This window comes from Girardinichthys multiradiatus, chromosome 11 (genome assembly GCF_021462225.1).
Source record: "Girardinichthys multiradiatus isolate DD_20200921_A chromosome 11, DD_fGirMul_XY1, whole genome shotgun sequence".
Classification (NCBI taxonomy): Eukaryota; Metazoa; Chordata; class Actinopteri; order Cyprinodontiformes; family Goodeidae; genus Girardinichthys; species Girardinichthys multiradiatus.
Window position 1 is genome coordinate 2,741,727 of NC_061804.1, and position 23,295 is coordinate 2,765,021.

General features: G+C 41.6%; 1 protein-coding gene across 4 annotated transcripts in view; it reads left to right on the plus strand.

Moving 5' to 3' along the window:
• The first annotated feature begins 15,858 nt into the window (after window positions 1-15,858).
• The window catches only part of nsd1b (nuclear receptor binding SET domain protein 1b), a 38,557-nt gene continuing 31,120 nt past the window's right edge, over window positions 15,859-23,295 (plus strand). Inside the window, exons 1-2 of one of the 4 annotated variants that reach the window (XM_047379191.1) lie at window positions 15,859-16,293; window positions 21,707-22,587. In XM_047379191.1, the coding sequence (XP_047235147.1) occupies window positions 21,724-22,587 (864 nt within the window). In that variant the 5' untranslated portion in view covers window positions 15,859-16,293; window positions 21,707-21,723. Of the gene's footprint in view, window positions 16,294-16,702; window positions 16,720-21,706; window positions 22,588-23,295 lie in introns of those variants that run through there. The other 3 variants (XM_047379188.1, XM_047379189.1, XM_047379190.1) reach the window with 3 other exon arrangements.

The window sequence follows — 23,295 nt, forward strand, 5'->3', positions numbered from 1 at the left end:
CCTCCTCCATCCTCCTACGCTGTAGAACGCATGAGCCTTCAAGAACAACAGGCGTTTAGCAGCTGGTACAGAGAAGCGAGCAAAGTGGTCTTTGACTTTGAGAAGGAAGCTCTTCGTTATTGTAAAAATGATGTGGACGTTCTATTTCAAGGTTGTGTTAAATTCAGGAATGAGTTCTTTGAGAAGACAAGTGTGGATCCGCTTAAATGCGTCACGATAGCCTCAGCCTGCATGAAGGTTTTTGTAACCAATTTCCTTCCTCCTAAAACCTTGGCCATCCCCTCACCTCTGGACTACAGGCGTAGTAGTAAGACGTTTTCCAGCACGTTCATTCAATGGCTTGGCTGGATTTCAGACAGCAGAAAAATTGACATCGAGCATGCATTAAACATGGGGGAAAGGAAAATTGGTCCATATTCAGTGGATGTCATTGAAATGTCCGTTGAGAGGGGTCGCATTTGAACAGTTTTACGCAGCCACTGTTGAGAGAAGCAAGGTACTCCAAACTGTGTGCGGCCTTCGTATCGAGGTCATCTGGGAGCATGAGTGGACTGAAATGAAAAAATCAGACCCGGGGGTGATCAGCTTTCTTGAGAAGGTTAATGCACCCGAACCGCTATCACCCCGAGATGCTCTGTATGGTGGACGCACCTGTCCTATGAGGTTGAGGTACACAGCGGGGGCAGGTGAAACTGTACACTATGTGGATTACACATCTCTGTACCCCTATGTAAATGCTAGCTGCGTCTTTCCCCTCGGGCACCCCACCATCATTTACAAAAATGTTGATGACCCCAGCAGCTACTTTGGCCTCATCAGAGCTGTGGTCTACCCCCCACGAGGGCTCTTTTTCCCTGTTTTGCCTTACAGAACATCCCAAGGTAAATTGGTGTTTACTCTCTGCTGCACATGCGCTGAAATAAATAACCAGTCAGGTCCCTGCAGGCATAATGATGAGGACAGAGCTCTGACAGGTGTGTGGGTGAGTGTAGAGTTTTGTAAAGCGTTACAGTGTGGTTATCGCCTCGCCAAAATCACTGAAGTTTGGCATTTTGAGAAGACCAGTGACACAATCTTTAAAGGTTACATTCATTGCTTTTTAAAGGGTAAGCAGGAGGCTTCAGGCTATCCTTCTGAAGCGGTGGATGAGGAGAGCAGGTCAAAGTATGTCGCAGAATATAAACTCCACCAGGGTATCCAATTAGACGCAGGCAAAATCGAGGTGAATCCTGCCAAAAGACAGGCAGCAAAACTGCTTAAACAGCTGTTGGGGAAAGTTTGTGCAGCGAAGTGATCTGTCTCAGACCACAGTCCTCACTAACCCTGATGAGTTTTTTGGCTTCATGTTCTCGAGTAAATACAGGGTTAACTATTTTCATTTCTTCAACCCTGAAATGTGTGTAGTGCAGTGGAACTACAGCAAACGTGTCATATATCCACCAAGCAAGGCAAACAATGTGTTTATTGCTGCATTCACCACCGCTTATGCACGTTTAAAACTTCTCAGCAGCATGGAGAAGTTACAGGACAGATTGATTTATATTGACACGGACAGTTTGATTTATGTGACAAAAAGTGGTGAAACTCCTTTGGAGCTTGGAAATTATCTGGGTGATCTTACTGACGAGTTAGATGGTGACAGCATTTCGGAGTTTTCATCAACAGGACCCAAGAGTTATGCATACCAAACCAAAAACCAGAAAAAGCTAGTGATACGGGCTAAAGGCATTACTCAGACGCATGAATGCAGCGAGAGGGTCAATTTGGACAGCATCAAAGGGCTGGTTGAGGGTTACTTAGTGGGGTCCATTGAGGCTGTCGTTGAAATCCCTCAGCACACGATCAGGAGGGATAAAAAGAGATTCCTCTTAAGAAATGCTGAATTTGTTAAAAGGTTTCGGTTGGTGTATGACAAGAGATGCCTTTTTTCTGAAGGGACAACTCTGCCTTTTGGTTATTAGAGCATAAGAACAAGAAGAAGAAAGATAAAATAAAATAAAAAATGTTGCATTCTGCCGATTTACAGGAGATTGATTTTGATCCTAGATTTAGAGCGCCTTTCTCATGTATGATAATAGGACCCAGCGGCTGTGGGAAAACCTTTTGTAAAAAGTGTTTGGAAACATTGTAACCATGTCATGGATGTTGTTCCAGAAAATATTGTATGGATTTACACATCTTTTCAACCCATGTATGCTGAATTGCAGAAGATGAATAAAAATATTAAATTTGAAGATGAAAACCTGTTTCCTCCTGATCAGAATCATCTGATTATTCTAGACGATGTTATTGCTCAAGCCTCAGATGATGAAAACGTGATGAAGGTCTTTACCCAGTTTCGTCACCATCGTAATATGAGTGTTATGATGTTGACTCAGAATGTTTTTCATCAGAGAAAGTTCAGTCGCAGTATTAGTTTGAACTGTAATTATATGGTGTTGTTTAAGAACCCGAGAGATAAACTGCAGCTGAATATACTGGCCCGCCAAATGTTTCCATCTCAAAAGGGTCTCTTCCTGGAGAGTTTTGAAGACGCAGCGAGAGAAGCTCATGGATATTTAATCATCGATTTTACGCCTACCTGCCCAGAACATTTCAGACTGAGAACGGGGATACTTCCTCACCAGTGGCCTGCTGTGTACGTACCCAAAACAAAGTAAGTCATCATGTCAGCGCGTATAAAAAGGAATTTACCATTATTCAGAGCTTTGTACCAAGCTGCTCATCAGAAACGTAAAGATATTCTCGCACACTGCTCTCCTGACTTTCTTCATGCTCTGTGTGAGATTGCTCTGAATATTTTAAAAGATAACATTAAACTATCGCCCTCTCAACACCGGAAATTGAAGAAGCAAAGAAAAATCATCAGACTGATAAAAGAATCAGTATCAAACGTAAACAGCTGGCTCTCAAAAACCAGGGAGGTGGTTTTATTCTCCCCATCTTAACGGCTCTTGCCCCCTTGATCGGTGATCTAGTGGGTGGAATCATCAGGAGATAATGTCTCTCAGAACATCGCAGAAGATGTTTCTCATTTCACCTCATCAATTCAAGCGTCTGACCCAGTCAGACACGTCCATCAGACAGACGGTGGAGGAGAATTTGGATGCTGAAATGAGAGCGATATTGAATGACCCCGGTTTAACTTCTTATGAAAAAATAAAATATGATGCACTTTTGCAGAGGTATTTGACTCTACTCAAGCAGGGTGTGAAAGAAGAACAGCGGGTGAGTTTGACGCTTCAGCGTGACTCTAGACCATGAGCAGCATGGAGAAAAACAGGTCCCGAGGGAAGACCAGGTTGCTTCGGATCAGATTGTTATGGATGTACTGAAAAGCCTGCCAAAGCATAACAGTAAAAATGCTGAGAAGAAATTATCTGAAAGAAGTGGGGGTTGGACTTCGTGAGGAGAATTTATATTTAAAGGAAATGTTGTAAAGGGCTCCCATATGATTGACTTGTTGAAAAATCTCATGCTACCGTTTAAAAAATCTGGAGCACCGCTACCCCAAGGATGGTCAGACTTTCTGCATACTTTGTCAGAGGTAAACATCTCCATATCTTCAGTCAATAACCCTTATGCTCGTGATGAGTATAGACGGCTCAAAACAGACGGAGAGGCATCATTTATTGAAAGTGTTGAAGCATTCCCTCGCATTAAGCAGAGAAGACAAAGGCAGACAACTCTTTCTCCCCATTGGTCGAGATCCGAGCAGGAAGAACCTAAAAATACTACCATGAAGCCAAAAAAGTATCTTCGTAAAACAATACTACCTCCCCGATGGATCACATTTTCATCATAAACCGTTATGAGAAAATGAGACTTGTAACCTATTTCTTTCATTCAATAAAATCTTTATTGATTATATTTTCATGTCTAGCATCATGCTCTACTTCAAACACACACACACACACACTAACCCTAACCCTAACCCTAACCCTAACACACACACACGCACACACACACAAATCCGTGTTTTACTATCTTTATGAGGACTTTTCGGTTACTTCCATTGACTTCCATTCATTTTCCTTGATTTTTAGTGCCTAACCCTGACCCTAACACTAACCTTAACCCTAACCAGTTAATACCTAACCCTAACCCTAACAATAACTCAATTCATACCCTAGTCCTAAACCTAACCCCTGTCCCAAGAACGAAATTTGAAAAAGTGAGGACCAGGAAAATGTCCTCACTTTGTCAAAATGTCCTCACTTTGCGATAAAAATACGAAAATTGGTTCTCACTCAGCAACAAGTACAAGAACACACACACACACACTGATTTACATTTTAATTATAATTTAAACAAAAATTTAAATCAGAAAAAAAAAGAGACAATTTAAATTCCGTAACAATCCTGAAACATCTCCAAGGAGCATGCACTGGTATTTTTTTACAAAGTTAGATACCATTAAATCATTCTTAAACACATCTCCAGTGTATTTTGACAACACTTGCTGCAGTGATAGACCGCATGCTCTATGACAGAGGTAATAAATACAATGGTGACCGCACACTGTGGACAGAGTGTTTTGAAGTTGGTTATTATGATACAATATTTTTGAGGATCTGTCTTTTAAAAATGTTACGATGCTTGACGAGTAGAAATCAAAATTCGGAGGGAACCCATAAGAGTCAAAAAAGCTAGCTTCGCCATTCTCTTCCAGAGTCAGAGCCAACCAGTGTTCTCCAGGCATGTGTGAAGGATGTGGGTCCTGTGAATGGGTCAGCGAGCAGCGGAAGCTGGTCGCACGGCCAGACATCGTAAAACAAATCTCCCAGCAGATGATGCAGTAGATCCTCAATTTCATGATTATTCATGTCTGATTAGATTAATAATAATCCACCAGCACACGCCTCTTTGAATCAGTCTTTAAAATAGAGTCATAACAAGCGTAGATGATCAGCGTGGTGGTATGAGGCAATGGTTGCCTGAATCACATTTCCAATCTTAAATCTTAAATTTCCACTGGAAACTGGAGATAGAGCATCTGTGTCCTCGCCCGGGTTAAGATTAAATGTGAATAGAGAGTATCCTTGATTAAATTCCTGACGTGTTATACTCAGCGGAAGATCTTTTAGATGTCGTCCTGTAGCCGTAAACAAGTTGTAATACTCTCTCACTGAATGAGCTTGGTTAAAATTGGGTTGGAAGGCCTTAGCAGGAAGTTGTCTACCATCCTTACATAAGGCTAAATATTCCATATCAAAATGATTAAAGTCAAACGGATTGAGATTGCGTGTTCCTGTAAAAGCATCATGATCCAGTAATGCAATCACCACATACTTGGGAAAGATACCTAAGAAAAGATTCTCTTGGTTGCATACCCTTGAATTTTCAGGGATGGAATATGTTTTTACATTCACACGTGAAAGTGGATACAGAGCATTTGCTTTCATTAAAGCTGAAGCGTGCCCCAGTCGTACAGCTGGAGAGACAGTAACTTTTTTGATGAAAAGAGAGGCTCCTAATATCCTAAGTTTGAAAGTGGAGTCTCTTGCGGCCATGAGACAAAAATAATCGTTGGCTCTTGTAAGCTTAATTTTGAGGTCAACAGAGTTTAAAAGAAGTCTCTCACAGAAAAATATGTCTGCATGCAGGGGGCCTAGGAGATGTACCTCCCTGGAATTTGCCGTAAAGCCTGCTCTGCTGTTAAGACCTTGGTTAGGGCCGTTAGTTGTAACAATAGAGTTCAGAGCACCTGCAGTGTCTTTATAAAAAAGACCAGAGCTAAACTGGGTTTTTAAAGAATCCTCAGAAAAGTTTTTTTTTTGTTTTTTTTAAAGATAATTTTTTCGGCACTAGTAGCCTTTATTTTTGACAGTAGGTAGACAGGAAAGGGGGTAGAGAGAGGGGTAGACATTCGGTAAACGCCTCGAGGACTGTAGCCTCCGTACATGGTCGCGCGCTTAACCCCTACACCATCAGCACCGCACCCAGAAAAGTTTAACAATGTCTCAATCATCGCTCCATATGGATGTGTAGCGCTGGATTGTGAAATCAATCGATCTCCGAGAGTGACGTCACACTGACTGAAGATGGTGTTTAACGGGTAGTTGATGAGCCCTACAGGTGCATCATCTGGCAGGTTTGTTCCATCCTCGTTAGTAATTTTCACTCTGAGATGCAACAGCGTATCGTTGAGATCTAGATACTTTTCTCCGTCTCCCGGAATGAAAAACTTGATCGGACCTCCATCGGTGATTGCTGATGAAGGCTGGATCTTGGTGTAAATTTTATCTTCAATCGATAGCTGCGTCATCGGGGCAGAAAATAAGTCCAACTCTGCCAGCGTGCACTCTGATGATTTGTTATGTAAAAGAGCCATTATTTAAATATATCAAAACTTGTGGATGACTTCCGTCCTCGTCGTTTGTCAGCTGCGACTGATCTCCTTTTTCATTCTTGTCGTTGTTTTTTAACCGTCCTTAAACGATTACCAGGGAGTCTTGTTTTGGGTCTTTTGGATAAAACCATAATTCCTGAACCTTCTTGACCGTCGGTGTGTGTAGAACCACTTATTTTACTCACGGCTCTACCGATGACATCCGAAGCGATATTTGATGCAACCGTTTTAAGATGGGGTTTTGCAATTGCAAACCCTTTTTTAACCAGAGGGGATACGAAGCGGAATAATTTTGAAAATAATGATCCAATTCCGCGTCCGTACATGACCGGGGCCCCATAAAACCCTGGCAGATTACCGCCTGATTGACTTACATAGTAATTTACAAAGCGATTAGAATCACGTCTCAGACTTAGCTGTGCCATGTTCTCTCTTGCCTGCTTGGTGCACAGTGTTGAAGGACCAGGGTAATATGAATGATAATCAATCAGTCTTAGAGGTTATATATATCTCCGTTTATACAAATAAAATTTATCTCAGGCTACGTTGTGATATCACCGGTCTGAAGTGTAGTCTTATGATGGTCTTTCCATAGACGAAATTTACAGGAACGTTTTGGTCTGATTTAATTTCTATATGGATATTTTCAATATGTCTTCTGGAGACTGGAAGGTAGTGGGCGGGGTTAAACGTCAGAGTAACCATATCACTGAATTTGCCTTGTACTTTGACGGTCCGCAGTAAAGGTGCAAAAGTGTCGCCTACTATTTGCGGGCTGACCACGTCGCTGTAACAGTATAGGTGATAGAAACCAGCCTTTATATCCGCCGGAAAAGGAGCCAGTTTTGGTTCAGAAACATGAATCCATTCCCCTGGTTTCACGCCCATCATATAAGCTAGAGTGTTGAAGAAGCGTATTTCATACGGACCGCTTGCTTGAAATATGCAAATCTCTTTTGAACTCTGCTGAATTTAATGCAGATACCCAAGTTAATTTTTTTGAAAAACATTTCCATCTCTGTCTCGAGTTGAATAACGCTGTTATAGTAGCCACTTCTGATCCTTTGCGTATTGATCTCCACATCACCAACCTTCCTCCATTCAAAGTAGGCATCATAATCCGGTAAATTATGCCATGTATGAGGGTATGAAATCTCTGCTAATGCAACCATCCATTGGCCTTCTAAATCAATATGTTGAGCTAAATTTACACGGAAACTCGAACTGGTATTATTTTTAAACACTTCCTTGCTAGCGTTAGAGGGAAGGGTAACGTAAAAACCGCCATCCTCTGCCTTGCTGTCCATGATAATGTATGAATCATAAGGTTTTAATACACACCTATTTTATACGTTTCGTAGTTCATCAAACTTGATCCAACTGTTGAATTTCTCAGGCCAATTTTTCCAGCGTACAAAAACCTGTTTGACACCCTTGACGGTGCGTCGATTTAATATTTTCTCCACTTGATACATCTTGTCCTTAAATATTTTTACTTTTTGAAGTTCCTCAGCGTAAAAGGAACCCTCGATAGGTTCTCCATCCAAATCTTTGAGTTTGTATACAGGAGGAGATCGGGGTATCCGCTCATACACTGTAAACACTTCATCCGTAAAACTCTGTTCGTATTTTTTGTCAAACACTCCACGGACCTTGGATATTCTGACAAGATCCCCTTGTTTAAACATTGTCACTGAGTCCTTGCAATATCTGTTGGAGATAACATCGTACAGATTCTGAAACGCTTGAAAGGCATTTTCTGAGGTCACTTCCATTGGGCTCATCTTAATGCTGGTGTGGTAGGTGTGGTTGTAGCTTCTAGCTAAATTTTGCAGGACATCAATGTACCGCCGGGTGTTGTTAGCAGTAAAATATCTCCACATCCTTGTTTTTAACGTACGGTTAAACCTCTCAACCACAGAGGCTTTTGCTTCACTTGCTGTGGCAAAATGTTCAATACCGTGTTTCTCCATTAGAAGTTTAAATTTCTTGTTAAAAAATTATTTCCCTGCATCAGTCTGAAGTTTTTTAGGGATCTGACTTTCTTCAAAAACTGATTCAAAAGCCTTTAGCACCTCTGCAGCAGTTTTCCTCTTCAAAACCCGTACATACGCCCTCTTTGAAAAGATGTCAATGACTGTTAATAAATAATTATAACCATCATTTTCCTTGGCCAGAGCTTGCATGTCACAGAGATCAGCCTGGAACTGCCTCAATGGTCTGGTGACAAAAACTATGTTTCTCGGGAACTTTATTCTTGCAGGTTTATGTAGAGTATAGGTATCTTCTCCTGATAAAAAATTTTTAACTTTTTCAACCGCTACCTTCTTCCCCGTTTCATCTTGTATAACCCTCCTCAACCTTTCTAAACCCCCTAAACTTCCCAGATTTGATGGGTTGTAATATACATTCTTCATCATCCTTCTTTCAGACATCCCAGTCTTATGCTCACTCTGACGACTACTTCTTAAATAATGAAAAAAAAAAACACCGGAGGGTATATTTATACTTCTTTTTTATTTTTACCCGTATTTAATAGAGAAACAGAAAAAACACATTCAGATAATAAAGATCAATTCAAACACTGCAATCTTTAAAAAAAAAACGAAACAAAAAAAAAACCAGTTATATATGTATACCAGTAGAAAGCCGAGAGAGAATAGAGAAAAGACAAAACAAGTAATCTGAGATCGGATCGTAGCACTCTGAGACAGAGTTAAGCTGCTTGAGACAATCATTACTGTTCATCTTATCGTACATATCAGTGATTGCACTATGGAAGCCTTGTACCTATTTCAGTTCATATAAAACCGTCTCTGCAATCGTTTTTACTCTGAAGTCATCTGCTTGTATGCGTCGAAGTGTCAGAAGTTTCTGAATAGCAGGAAAGATCTTGGGGTTTATGAGTCGTCGTACGATGTGCTGAAAGTTGATTTGGTAATAGTCCTCCTCCAATATCTCCAGGCACTGCTGCTGTCGTTGGCTCGGGTGGTTCGTTATGCACCCGTAACAGGTTTCTTTGACATAGTTCAAACAAATTATGTTGAATAAATGAAGTATTGCTGTTTTCACCGTATTGATGAGAGCGGTTGAGATCCAGCCATCAATTTCATCAGCCTGATTACTCTCCTCCTCCGGTGAAGGCTGAGGGGCAGGTATCGGGTCTGGAGTTTGTGGGGAGGGTGAGGAGCTGATGGTTGCCTCGTCCTCCACGATCACCCTCTTGTCTTCAGGTTGGATATCTGTGTGTACAGACTCAGCCACGCATAGCGGTGAATAGAGGGTGAATAGAGGTCGGGAGAAGGCGGATGATATGATCTGAGGTTGTATCCCGTAGTTGTCCCTGGACTGAAGAGGGACTCCGAGAGCTGCGACGATGAGGTGGCTAGTGAGTAGAGGTCTGGAGAAGGTGGATGATACGGCCCGGTGTTGAAGCTTTCATCATGCTTAGGAGAGAAGAGGGTCTCTTCTTGCTGGTAGTAGAGGTCCCAGTATGGTGTTTTCCCGTACATACATTCTCAAGGTTTGCTGCCCTCCGTTGTGAAGAAGAGTCTGTGAGCTCGCAGTTAGACCCTGATATATAGCGCAGGAAGGTGGGAGGGTCCTCAAAAAGGGGGGTGGGTCCTCAAAAGAGGGTGGGCTTCAGAGCCACAACAGGGAACGTCAGCATTCTTTTCACTGGCATGACATTAGTCCAGCAGCGTGAGTTTCGGAAAAGGTTGGAAAGACGCTGTCCAATTTCATTCATCTTCTCAGCCCAAACATCATACGGCAGAGCCAGCACAGTCTTGAATACACCACAGTTCTGATTGAATGCCTCCAACACAAACAGATCTGAGGGGGTCGTCTGGTTATTCTTGCGTTTGCTTGCCTGAAAACACCAGCGACCATTCGCTGTGGTTTTTGACCCCCACACCACACTAAAGAGAGGTTCTCTCGCAGCTATTTCAACATCGGAAGGATGAGGACACATTCTCATCCTTTTTGCTGGTCGAGGAGAGCTTTCATCTTCATCCTCCCTCTCGTACACTGAGACTGATTCAGGGTTATTGTTAAGGTGTGGGATTGCCAGCCGTAACACAGCCCAGTTGTTGTGGGTGAGAGTACACAGAGCCAATGATCCATTAAATACCTCGTCTTGATCCAATTGATACAGGCAGAGCTCTCCTATTTCATAGATGAAAATATACCCCCAGCTACCACTCAGGATATATGGTTCCAAAGACCACTCTTCCTGCAGAGTATTGAACGGAGGCCTTTGTACATTGCATAGGTAATATGTTGATTTCTTGGGGGCATCCAATTCACGGGGCGTATGCCTGTAGACGGTTACTGGGGTTTCACACGTCTCGTACGTCTTAGCTGACCTGAGGCCTGTTTTTCATCCATTGTTGTTGGTGAAGTTGAATCATCATCTGCAGAGTATGTTACGATAGGAATTCCGATAGGTATCTCAGACGAGGAAATAGATGATGTAGATGGTTGTTCATCATCTTGGCACATCTTGCTTTTCTCCCCGGTTTGATGAAAACCTCTCTTAACTCTAACCATTGTTCAATGAGTGTTCTTTTCCAGCAAATGTTGCAAGTAAATTGCAGCGTTTTCTGCTAGTATTTAAAACAAACACTGAAGCACGCCCCTCTGTTTTTTTAATTCGTTGATTCTAGATTGGCTCCCTAATGACGACAACCGTTCAGCGTGCATGGTTACGCTCCTTGGCCACACCCCCCCGAGAGACCTCAGCAAAGCCGCAGACGCGTTAATTCAATAAACAGTGGATGTGAATTGTCAGAGACAATGCTCCAGACTTTGGGCCAGGAAGGAGCACAGTCCTCTTAATTACTTTGACTACAGTCGGTGTGAAGACTTTGTCTGAGACAATACACAATAAACAGTGACATGTCTGAGGACTTTATAACTTTTATTTTTGATTCTTTCAGTTTCTTGTGACGTTTCACATAGACCACACCTACAGGATACAACCTCTGGCTCCCACGTGGGATGAGGAGAAAACTGTTTTCTCTAAATCCTCAAAAACTATTGCTCTAAGATGAAAAAAGAAAAGCTTAAGGTAACTAAAATTATCATCCATTTTACCAAATGGAGTCTCTCATGATTCCAAACAAAGTCTTTTAGCTGTAGAATTCATTTCTAATTTGGAAACAGCATACTGACTACTCAGAAAATTTTAGATAATTTCACGTTTGGCTTACTATTTAACAATTTTTTTCAGTTCATTTGTTTCTCTGTTTTTAGATCATCTCTACAAGTTACTGGTGCAGATTAGATTACTCAAACATTTGAGCAGAGGAAAAAAGGTTCTGTATCTGCTTTTTGTCTTACTTGTTTTTAGATGTAAAAACATCCATCTAAATAACCCCTGCGTTAAAACAAAATGAATTTACAATTCTGCCAGGTTCTCTTTTTATCAGAATTTTGTGTGATGTGCCTGCATTAACCTGAGTGACATTTTAAAGTGGAGAAAATACGTCTTTTTTTTTATGTAAAAACATCTAAAAAACATACAATTAGAAAGATTGGCTCCCTTGTGATGACAACGTCCGGTTAATGACGATATCCGGTTACGCCACCGGACGTCCCGCCACCGGAAGTCCCGACCACCTGTCAAAATTTTCACACCTCGTTTCATTGAAGGATGTACATTTAGTCTCTCATGAGGCATAGATCATGGCCAAGAAAAGGTTAACTTTCACTTAAAGGAGCTCAATCAGTACTTCAACTTTTACCAGAGTCTTACCTGGTACCTAATAAAGTAGAAGAAAAATCTGGTCCCTGCAGCGAGATTTGACCCGTGGTCTCTTCTCAGTCGGACGTGCCAGGATAGTTTCAGCTTACTCCTTTCAATGAGGAGGAGCAGCATCTACTCCAAGCTACCCTACATCAGAAGCCCGTAATTTTTTTAAGATATTTTTGTTTATTTACACTTTATTGATAATGGCATTTCAAAAATTATTTATACCTTTCACAGTAATCCAGAAACAATCTCTATCTGCATTATAGCAATCAAATCCTTGTTACAATTGCTGACCCACTTGCAGTTTTCACAGGAATGGTAATGATCTATCTTGGATGGATGAATGGACGGTCAGATCTGTAGGAAAAGTTTTACTTAGTCAAATATTTCTAATTCTGAAAATATATGTATGCCCATAATCCCAATGAGGATTGTTTGTCAGATTAAGAGTATTTTTTTTTAAATAACAATCTTTAACCAGGTATAAAATATACCTTTTAAAAAGCCCACATTTTTGCATAAAAAGTTATTTTTTTATTGGTCTTATGTAATATTCTAATATTAAATGTGATGTTTTCATTAGGCTGTAAGCAAAAACTCATAATTAAAAGAAATAAAGGCTTGAAAACAGTTAGTGTGCAGTTAATCCTTATAATGTGTCGCACTTAATGAGTTAAGTTATTAAAATAAATTAACTTTTCAACAATATTCTAATTTACTGAACCTGTATATAGCTATATATAATCAATCGAGGTGGGGTGTGTTTAGCCTGCTTTATGACGGGGAAAGATCTACAGATAAACCACATGGCTTTGAGAGAAGGTTGTCTTGTAGCAGCAGAAGAAAAGCCATTTTATGTAAAAATGAAAGCATGTTAGAAGGCTGTTGGCAATGACTCAGGGGTGCGCGGCGCCGCCAAAATGTGGCGCTGTTCTGCGCAGATCAAACCCGCAACAGCAGCAGGCCCTGTCCCGTCCTATCCGCCTGTCCTCTCCTGTCTGTCTGTATAAATCACTTCATGTTTTTTATCCAGCCCTACTCCCGCTACTCAAAAAGAGGCTGAGAATCAAAACGCACGTCAAATCACCACAATCTAACTCCGTGATTTTAAGCGCTTCTGGGTGGATAAATCATAAAATACATTGACGCTCAATATTTCTTTTGTTCTCAGCAATGACCCCATAGGGCTTTGTGGCGCTTTTAGCACACTCCACCTTTAAGTCCGCCCAAATGCTGCCATGATGAAGATGAAGACTTTGCGGACATTTTCACCATATAACCGCAGTTCCCCCACATCGCCACCCGATGACTGCACAGATGCGTGTTTCTGTGGCTGTACGGACGCATTTTACACTCAATATCAACACTGCTCTGCCCCACTGACACGTCTGCTAAAAAAATCCCAAAGATCTGAGTTTTGATCTGCTTGAAAAGCGAACACACCAAGGCAGAAAAAACAGCCCACTCGCAACCCAGCTGCGGTCTGATCGGCCGGGAGGCTGCGACTTTGTGTTCGCCCTCCAACATACACCAAAACTGGAAGTAAAGCAGCTGGAAAGACGGTTAAAATCACATTAAATGTTGTTGACACACACACAAATCCACACCCATACACACACACACATATGAGGGGGATATAAATGTGCCTCAGTCCTCTGTCGTGCAACAACGCTTATAAGACATATGGAGAAAAAATGTCCCTGTCGTGGAAATGTTTTGAGAAGAGCTTTTAGAAACCGCTCCAAAGCACAGCAGAGGCTCGTTTTGTGGCTCAGTTTCTCCGTGGCAGGGTGAACTTTATATCGAACATGCATTAACACTTTGTGGCCTGCTTTTCTTTTTTTTTCTCCACCTCTCTCGCCTTTGGAGGACTCCATTTTGAAGAGACCGGGTGTGCAGACATGGAGCCTACACAGCAACTCGTCTCATGAAAGGAAACCATGTTTGGGGGGGTTTTCCCGAGTAGACTGCTGAAGCATTTCTTCTTAAACAAGGTAGTGGAGGACATGTTTGAATAGTTGAATTGATGCATTCTGTCGTTTTCTCTTCAAGGTGCTGCAGAAGCCAGTTGTTGGCACAGGTTGGGCGTGTGGACAATTCACTGGTAATGTATCGAGGGCCAAAAGTGCCATACTCCACTAATGAATAATTTGTTAAATAAACATGTTAGTTTGAATACATTTGTATAAACACATTAAATATTTACCAAAAATATAAACATATTCTAGTGTCAAACATTTATTAAATACCCAAATAATTCCAAAATAAAAATGTAATTAATTTAATGTTCAGATTATACAAAATTATGTTAAAATATGATAATTAAATGAATAAATATAGTGATATGTCAAACTGAGGTCATATTTATGCCTCCTAGGGTGCGCCAGGATTCTTTGTAGACATCATAGTTCAGGATATGTTACCTCGATGATAGTGCCTGCAACGATACTCCCGCTCAAAGGGGGCGCCAAACACATTGCAATTCACATCAAGAAAAAGTGCTGGTTATTTCGCCAGCTAAGCCATTTTATACCTTTGTTTTGATCATTGTGATCCTAACTTTTATTTAGAACAAAATGTTACCGTCTGTTTCATTCTTATCATGCGTCAATTCGTAGCCATCAAAGGGACATTTGATACTTGCTTGACATCCAACATTTAATTTAATTAATTTAAAGCAATTTTCCGTAATCTAGTCAGATTGTACTGTAAGGAAATGTGTTAGTATGATTTCAGTAAATAATATATACCAGCAACAAGTCACGCAGAACTATTTTAGGGGTCATAATGTGTCACATTTTATAAAACAAGTGGTCCATTTGGGGATCAAAACAAAAATGAATGTTAGCATATGGGTACAAAATGGAAGAATGAAGGACAAAATTGTAATGCACAGGTAAAAGATATATGAATTACCGTTTTTCCTATTTGGATCATTTATTTATTAGCTACCACGAGGATACAAATAATAATAATAATAATAATTTCCTTCCTTCTTCTCTTCTGAGTTAACAGTTTACAAGCTAGCGCATTATCGCCCCCTAGGAGGCTGCAGTAAAAACGATATATCTCTGAGGGAAAGGCCGTGGTTCGACTGAACCAAAGATAATACGAATAAGGGCGTTTTCTTTTTGGCGAAGTCCAAGCAGCCCAGGTTCATGGATGGAGAGTAGGGATATGTTAAGGCCTCAACATGTGATTGGTTAACCTGCAGGTCTCATTTGCAGATCACCTTTGTTATAACAGTGTTAACCCCACCCACTGACATTGATCAGTAGGGCTGACAGACAAAATAAATTCAGGGTTTCTTTTGTTTAAAATAAATAAATAATAATAAAATGTATTAATTAAAGATTTGTTTTGACATGTGATTATTTAATAATTAAATAAAATAAATACAAAGAATTATATATTTTTGAGATACAATACAAATTTTTCTAAATTATTTCAGAATAAAATATTGATGTATTTAGGGAAACATTGATACTTTTAAATAATTACGGATATATTTATAATTTTTTTTAAATGTTTTGCTTTTGTATTATCGCCTAGATATGTTTTAACAACTTACGTATTGTGGCACTTTTGGCTCTCTCTAAAGATGGACTTAATTATGAATGCTTTAAATTAAGAAAAGGTGCGGGTCTATTTATATTTTTGGTGGCTGTCACCTTCATTTTTTTTCATTATGAAAATAAAAATATTTGCGACCCCCTCTGTGCTCCATGCTGTGGACCGGCTGGGGAGGGAGACGGTGGTGACGCCTGGCAGTGCGCATACAACAGAAACTGACTTTGAATGGGCAAGGCTGAATCTTCTGGCAGGAAATAGCCAACAGAGCATGCATCCATCCTTAGACGGGGGATTATTAAGTTATTACAAAGCAAAAAGAGGGAGTTTCGCTGGAACAGCACAACCAACTGAATTTTGGGAAATTATTCCGGGGCCCGCTGGACCAGGCTTTTGCAGCGCATGTAGAGGGAGGGGAAGAGTGTTTGTGGTGGTGGGGGGAATGGGTGAGTGGCTGAGTGAGAGAGTGAGAGAGTGAGAGAGCACAGGATCCAGGCCTAGTAAGTGTTGCCGCTGGGACTCGCCTCATCCGCTCTCAAAAATCTGGAAATTGGCCCATTTAAACGCCAAAATGAGCAGGCCGGGGGTCATTTTTGCGCTGGGCCACACCGGAATGGTAAGATTCTGGCGTCAGATCCCACGTCATGTGCCATTTTCTGCGTGATTTCTGCTGTTAGTGATGCACATAGCCCCCGCATCTGTCGGGAGGGGAAGTGTGCGTGTATCTGCGTGTGTGTGCGCGCGTGTTTGTGTGTGTTCGTGAACTCGTGTCTTGTCGCGCTTTTTTCCCTCATGTTACGCTTTTTATTTGCAACATCAAGCCGCCGCATGCACACACACACACACACACACACTCGTCGTCACACACATATGTCGTCACACACCTACACAGACACATGCACACACTCTTCCTAATGCGTGGTCAAACAAACACGCACTCGCTGGTCCGTTTTAATCCCAGTTCGTGATCCGTTTTTAATCATTTAACCTGACGCACCACTGTGACGTAACTGGCCTTATTGGACGCCCGCCGTGCATTAATGTGAGTGAGTTTTACAGCCTGACCTTACCGTGTTTGATGTCATTTCCAACATATCGCGATAGCAACTCAGAGGATTTTTAAACTTCTTTTTTCGGTAAATAAATGTCACGTCTGAACGCACCGCTGCAGGGATTTTTGGTTTTTATTTTGGCCGTCATATTGAGAGATCTGATGTCTAATGTGTCACTTTGAGAAGACAGACCATTACCAGCTGCCATGACAGTAGATACGATGCAGCGCAGTCATGACATCTTAAATAGGAGATTGCAGACATATGCTGATACAGTATTTTATATAATTGCAATTGTTAGGGATATAAATATCATAATATACGTTTTTATCCAGACATAAGGGTTGTTATGCCTTTAAAAATAGAAAACAAAGTGGACCCATTGCAGCCTTGTTGGGATATTTAAAAGACCTAGGAACATAATTTATATTTACTAAAGCTTATAGTTAAGAGTAGCTTAAGTCAACCTGAGGTGTTGCAGGGCTGCATAAAATATCGCAAATATACCATCATCGCAATGTCAGTGTGTGCAATATTCATATCACAAAGGACTGTTTGGAGAGCAATAACTATTGGCTAATATATTCCATGTGCTATTAGCATGCATTTGACATGCTAATGTAAGATTAGGCAGTTGTACAGTCTCACAGCAGTAGATGCTCACACTGGACACAAATGACATTGCCCAAAATGCAAAAGGTCACAAAGAACAGATGAGAGAAATAAGAAAATGAGTGATTTCGTAATCGCAATATATACCATTATTATTTTCTCAGATTGTGCAGCCCTACTGTGTAGTTCTGCTGCTATATGCTTAGGCTGCTGGAGGACATACTGACCACTTTTCCTCACCCTGCTACTTTCTCCTACTACTTTCCAATATGTATTATCTGCAGTTATTGCTGCCATTACCTTTATGTTCCGTGAGGCCAAGCATGTCACGGCCCGGGCTGTGGCAGAGGCAAAAACCCGGGCCTGGGAGGAGTTCAGTGAGGCCATGGAGAAGGACTACTGGTTGGCCTCGAAGCAATTCTGGCAAACTGTCCGGCGCCTCAGGAGGGGGAAGCAGTGCTTCGCCAACACTGTTTACAGTGGGGGTGGGAGGCTGCTGACCTCCACTGGGTACATTATTGGGCGGTGGAAGGAGTACTTCGAGGATCTCCTCAATCCTGCCTTCACACATTCCCTGGTGGAAACAGAGGCTGGGGACTCTGGGTTCGTTGCTTTCGTCACCCAGGCTGAAGTCACCGAGGTGGTCAAAAAGCTCTGCGGTGGCGGGGCTTCGGGGGTGGATAAGATCCGCCCTGAGTACCTCAAGTCTCTGGATGTTGTAGGGGTGTCATGGTTGACACGCCTCTTCAACATTGCGTGGCGGACGGGGACAGTGCCTCTGAACTGGCAGACTGGGGTGGAGGTCCCCCTTCATAAGAAGGGTGACCGGAGGGTGTGTTCCAACTACAGGGGGATCACACTCCTCAGCCTCCCTGGTAAGGCCTACACCAGGGTATTAGAGAGGAGAGTCCAGCCGAAAGTCGAACCTTTGCTCCAGGAGGAGCAGTGTGGTTTTCTTCCTGGCTGTGGAACACTGGACCAGCTCTATACCCTCTACAGGGTGCTCGAGGGTTCATGGGAGTTTGCCCAACCGGTTCACATGTGTTTTGTGGACCTGGAGAAAGCATTCGACTGTGTCCCTCATGGTGCCCTGTGGGGGGTGCTTCAGGAGTATGGAATCGGGGGCCCTTTATTAGGGGCCATCCGGTCTCTGTAGAAGCGGAGCAGGAGTTTGGTCTGCATTGCCGGCACTAAGTCGGACCTGTTCCCAGTGCATGTTGGACTCCAGCAGGGCTGCCCTTTGTCACCGGTCCCGGTCATAACGTTTATGGACAGGATTTCTAGATGCAGCCAAGGGCCGGAGGTGGTCTGGTTTGGGGACAAGTGGATTTCGTCTCTTCTTTTTGCAGATGACGTGGTCCTGCTGGGCCCCTCTAGCCAAGACCTACAGCATGCGCTGGAGCGGTTTGCACCCGAGTGTGAAGTGGCTGGGATGAAGATCAGCTCCTCCAAGTCCGAGGCCATGGTTCTCGACCGGAAAAGGGTGGCTTGTCCTCTTCAGGTTGGAGGGGAGTTCCTGCCTCAAGTGGAGGAGTTCAAGTATCTCGGGGTCTTGTTCACGAATGAGGGAAGAATGGATCGGGAGATCGACAGACGGATCGGAGCGGCTGCCGCAGTAATGGGGGCGCTGTGCCGGTCCGTTGTGGTGAAGAGAGAGCTGAGCCGAAAAGAGAAGCTCTCGATGTACTGGTCGGTCTACGTTCCTACCCTCACCTATGGTCATGAACTTTGGGTCATGACCGAAAGAACGAGATCCCAGATACAAGCGGCTGAAATGAGCTTCCTCCGTAGGGTGGCCGGGCACTCCTTTAGAGATAGGGTGAGGAGCTCGGCCATCCGGGAGGAGCTTGGAGTAGAGCTGCTGCTCCTCCACATCGAGAGGAGCCAGTTGAGGTGGTTCGGGCATCTATACAGGATGCCTCCTGGACGCTTTCCTCGGTTCTATTTACAGTAACTAAGCTGAATACAGTTGAACTGAAACGAGTTGTGACTTGTAGCACACATAGAAGGTGTCACACTAAAGTGTGTCAAGACAACACAGATTACAGAACTTTAGACATTGGTAGCCTTTTTCAAAAGGGGAGACAGGTTTATTTTGTGATCCCCTTTATTCATTGCTGATGTGCTCTGCCCTTTAGTTTTTAATGAGCCATTGCTTCAAGAAATATGTTGTGTTCTAATTTCCCTCAGAAGTTCAAACCTTTTTATGGAAGTTCCTTTAATTCCAACTTTAAATATTTGATTTTTCTTGCTTTTATCCTTGTGCTCTGTCAAATGGCAAATACTGTTTCCCCGTCATCTTTAGCTTTTTCAGCATCCTCAGCTCCACCATCATATGGGGCGTTTCCCAATCGTTCCTTTTCTATAAGACATCCTTTTTCAATTTTACAAGCATCTTACTTAGTTGTCTAAAATATTTGGTCCAGGTACCTGCCAGTAGGTCTTTATGTCATGAACTGTGCTTTAGCCTTACAAAGTTACTAGCTTTACCTCTTCATCAGTTGAACTAATCTGCAAAATATGTTGGTCACAAAACTGTAAGTTGTAGTATATAAACAAATATAGGTTTATATCTACAAAAACATTTCCTGCTGTTCAAAGTATTTTCGAGAACTGTATAATTCCTCTATTAGTAACATAAAATCAATACTTTGAATTTGTGATAGTTGCTTTAGTTGTTGTTGTTATTTAGTTGTTATTATTACCATTATTGTTAACCTGCAGGGATTTTTATACTATAAAAGGACTGACAAGATATTGTGTTATACATTTCTTCCAGGCATGTAGATTTGATGTTTTTTATTTATGTTTTGCATTTACACTGGTTGGCCATCAGGTGACGGCATATGAGGTAACAATAACAGAGTTCAGTGTAGTGCCTTGTGTAGAAGCAGTGATAGATATGGGCAATATGGGCAGCTGCCCAGGGCAGCATTGGGGGGTGGGCGGCTGTCTAAGCATCAAGGTAAAAAAATAACAAAGCAAATACTTTGCAGATGGGTTAATATCGGAAATATACCTGCGGTGTCCAAACTTAGTGACACTGGGACGAAGATGATCAAGTCAAAAGTAAAAAATGCAATTTAAAAAAAAAACTAAAATCACCAAAAATTACATTGTCCATTTTTTACCACCTACAAAAATGCCGTAAATTATGCAGTATTTCAATAACTTATATAAAGTTTTTTTTGTCACTGCAAAGTACTCTTTTCATTGTGCAAAGCACTTTGAATTGTCTTGTTGCTAAAATGTTCTATTTGAATAAACTTGCCTTGCCTTGCTTGAAAGAATAAAGTAAAAACTTAGTCTGAGTTTTGTAGGAAAGGGACATGTAAATCATTGTAAATCCAAAATTTAAAGGGTTTCACATGTTTGCCTTATTAAAAGGCATACAGTTTGCAAATTCTTTTGGACAATTGAAAGAAAACAGAAAAACTGTCTGTTTTCACCAATAAGAACAGGATTTGGGTCCCTCTTTCTTTGAAAACACTTGCTGTATTTAGTCAAGCTTAATAAATTAAATAAGAGCAGATTTGGATGCTCCAAAATCTGCTTTTGAGTAAAAGTGAGTGAATATGTGTGTTCCTGTTTATTATAAAAATTTTAAAAAATGCAAATGGCAAGATTAAAAAAAACAAAAAACTTTGTCTCCATCTGCATCAACCACCTGTTCCAGTGCGCCACATTTGTATCCTATGTGAATTGCAGTCAGGGGCCGACCAAAATCAGTCCAGGGGCCACAAATGGATCCCGAGGCGTACTTTGGTCACCCCTGAAATTTAACACCCACACAGAAACAGAAAAACAACGTCTGAATAAGCTGCGCTTAATTATAATTGTATCATTTATTTTAACAGTTGTTTACTAGCAGCTAAATTAGGTATTGAGGAAAGTGATAGGGGTTGTTTTTACTGTATTTTCAGTATTGGTGTTGCTGAGCATGTTGCTTTAACTTTTATCACTAATAGCCACCATGGTAAAAGTTCCTCCGGTCCAGGTATTTTTTCCCTTTTGTATAGTCTAATTAGCTCTGAAATAAACAAAAATATGTTCACACTGCTAATAACATGGACTTAAAACATTTTAATGTTTTTCTTTTTTTTTCTAGAATAATATCTCTGAATTAACCCGAAATAGCTATACTGTATAGCAGCGAGGTCACCCTTTAAACTTTATTTTCATGGTGGCAGTTATAATTGTTTCACTTATTTTATTATTTAAGTTATTTCTATGTAGTTTTATATTGCTCTTGTATAGACCTTTGAGTTGTTTTAAATGTGCTTTATAAATTAAATGATTGATGATATTGGTATAATTTGGATTTCTGGTGGCAGGAATGTTCATTATCTCCTCTTCTTGTTTCAGGGGCGGATCATGCCAGTATGAGTGGGCCTTACAAAGGGCCTGAAAGGAAGACCCATCAGTCCAGCTGCCCTCTGACCCCGGCTGGCGACCTGTCTGGCCTCTCCAGACCGAGCAACCCTGGTATTGGTCTAACCATGTCTACCACCACCTCCTCCCTCAAACACACTTCTGTCTATGGTTACATACAAACGGACCACTCGTCATCCTCTTCCTCTTCTTCATACAGTCCTCTAAGGAGGCTGCAGCACCTCACCAAGATGGTGAGCCAACCTGACCTCGTCCTGCCAACGAGGGAACCCGAGAGGAGCTGGGAGTGGGGGCTGAATAAGAAGGATAAGGGGAGAAAGGAGAAGGACTCCTGGGCTGATTACAGAGATTATTCTGTCTCCCAGATTGCAAAAAGAGAAGAAAGCATTAACGGCTCTTCTTCTGGGAAAAAACAAACAGAGGTCCATTGTCAAAGTAAGAACTTGCCTTCAGTCAGTTGTAATGAATCAGCTGTTTCTGAGATAAATGCAGAAAATTCTCTATCAGGCCCACCTAGCCCAGCATTTTCTCTCGACAGCAACAGCCCTTTTGCCAACGGCTTACTCCACTTTGAGTCCACTTTGTTTGAGGCAGACAACAACAATGAAGAGCAAGAAACTGCAACGCCTATTGGAGGTTTGCTGGATAAACACGACAAATCAGAGACTTGTTCTCAGCTCTCTCCTAGAAATGAACATTTGAACTCAAAGGACACGGCCCAGCCAGCACCTAAGGTGGTCACACGGTCCCAGTCCTCGGGTCAGCGCAGGAGATACTGGGATGGCTCGGAAGACGAGTGGGACAGCGACTCAGAGCTGTTCCTCTTTGATGACAGTCCTGCATGGCATATGGTGGTAGGTTTAGTCCTGTTTATCCTTTACAGCAACATACATTTGTGATACAACCGCAGTCTTTTTTCCAATCAAATAACCCACAATAGTCAGTACACAAAAGAAGCAAAATGCTTCATTTTGATGGACGTTGATGCTGGATGGAGAACACCTACACACATTGACCTGTCATTGCAAAAGACAGGTCAAGAGTGAGTTGAAATTGACAGAAACATGATTATGCAGCTAACTCGTTGAGCATCAGTCACTCTTGTCTTGTTTTACAGAGAGAAATGTAAATCAATACCAACCAATCACAAACTTTTAATATATTTTACTCACATTTATGTTATAGACAAACACAAAGTAGTGCATAGTTGTAAATTGATAGGAAAATTATAGAAGTGCGACATGCATTTGTATTTAACCCTCTTTAATTTACCACCACTACATAAAAACCAGTGCAACCTGTTGTCTTTAGAAGTCACCTAATTAGTATATAGGATCCACCTGGGTTTAATTCAACATCAGTATAAATCCAGCTGTTCTGCAAAGGCCTCAGAGGCTGAATTGAGAACGGTAGTGAATAAACAGCATCATGAAAACTAAGGAACACAACAGAGAGGTCAGGTCAAGGTTTAAAAAAGCGTTAGGTTATAAAATTATATCTCAAGCTTTAAATGTCTCACAGAGCTCTATTTAATCCATCTTTTGAAGACTGACAAGGAGAGC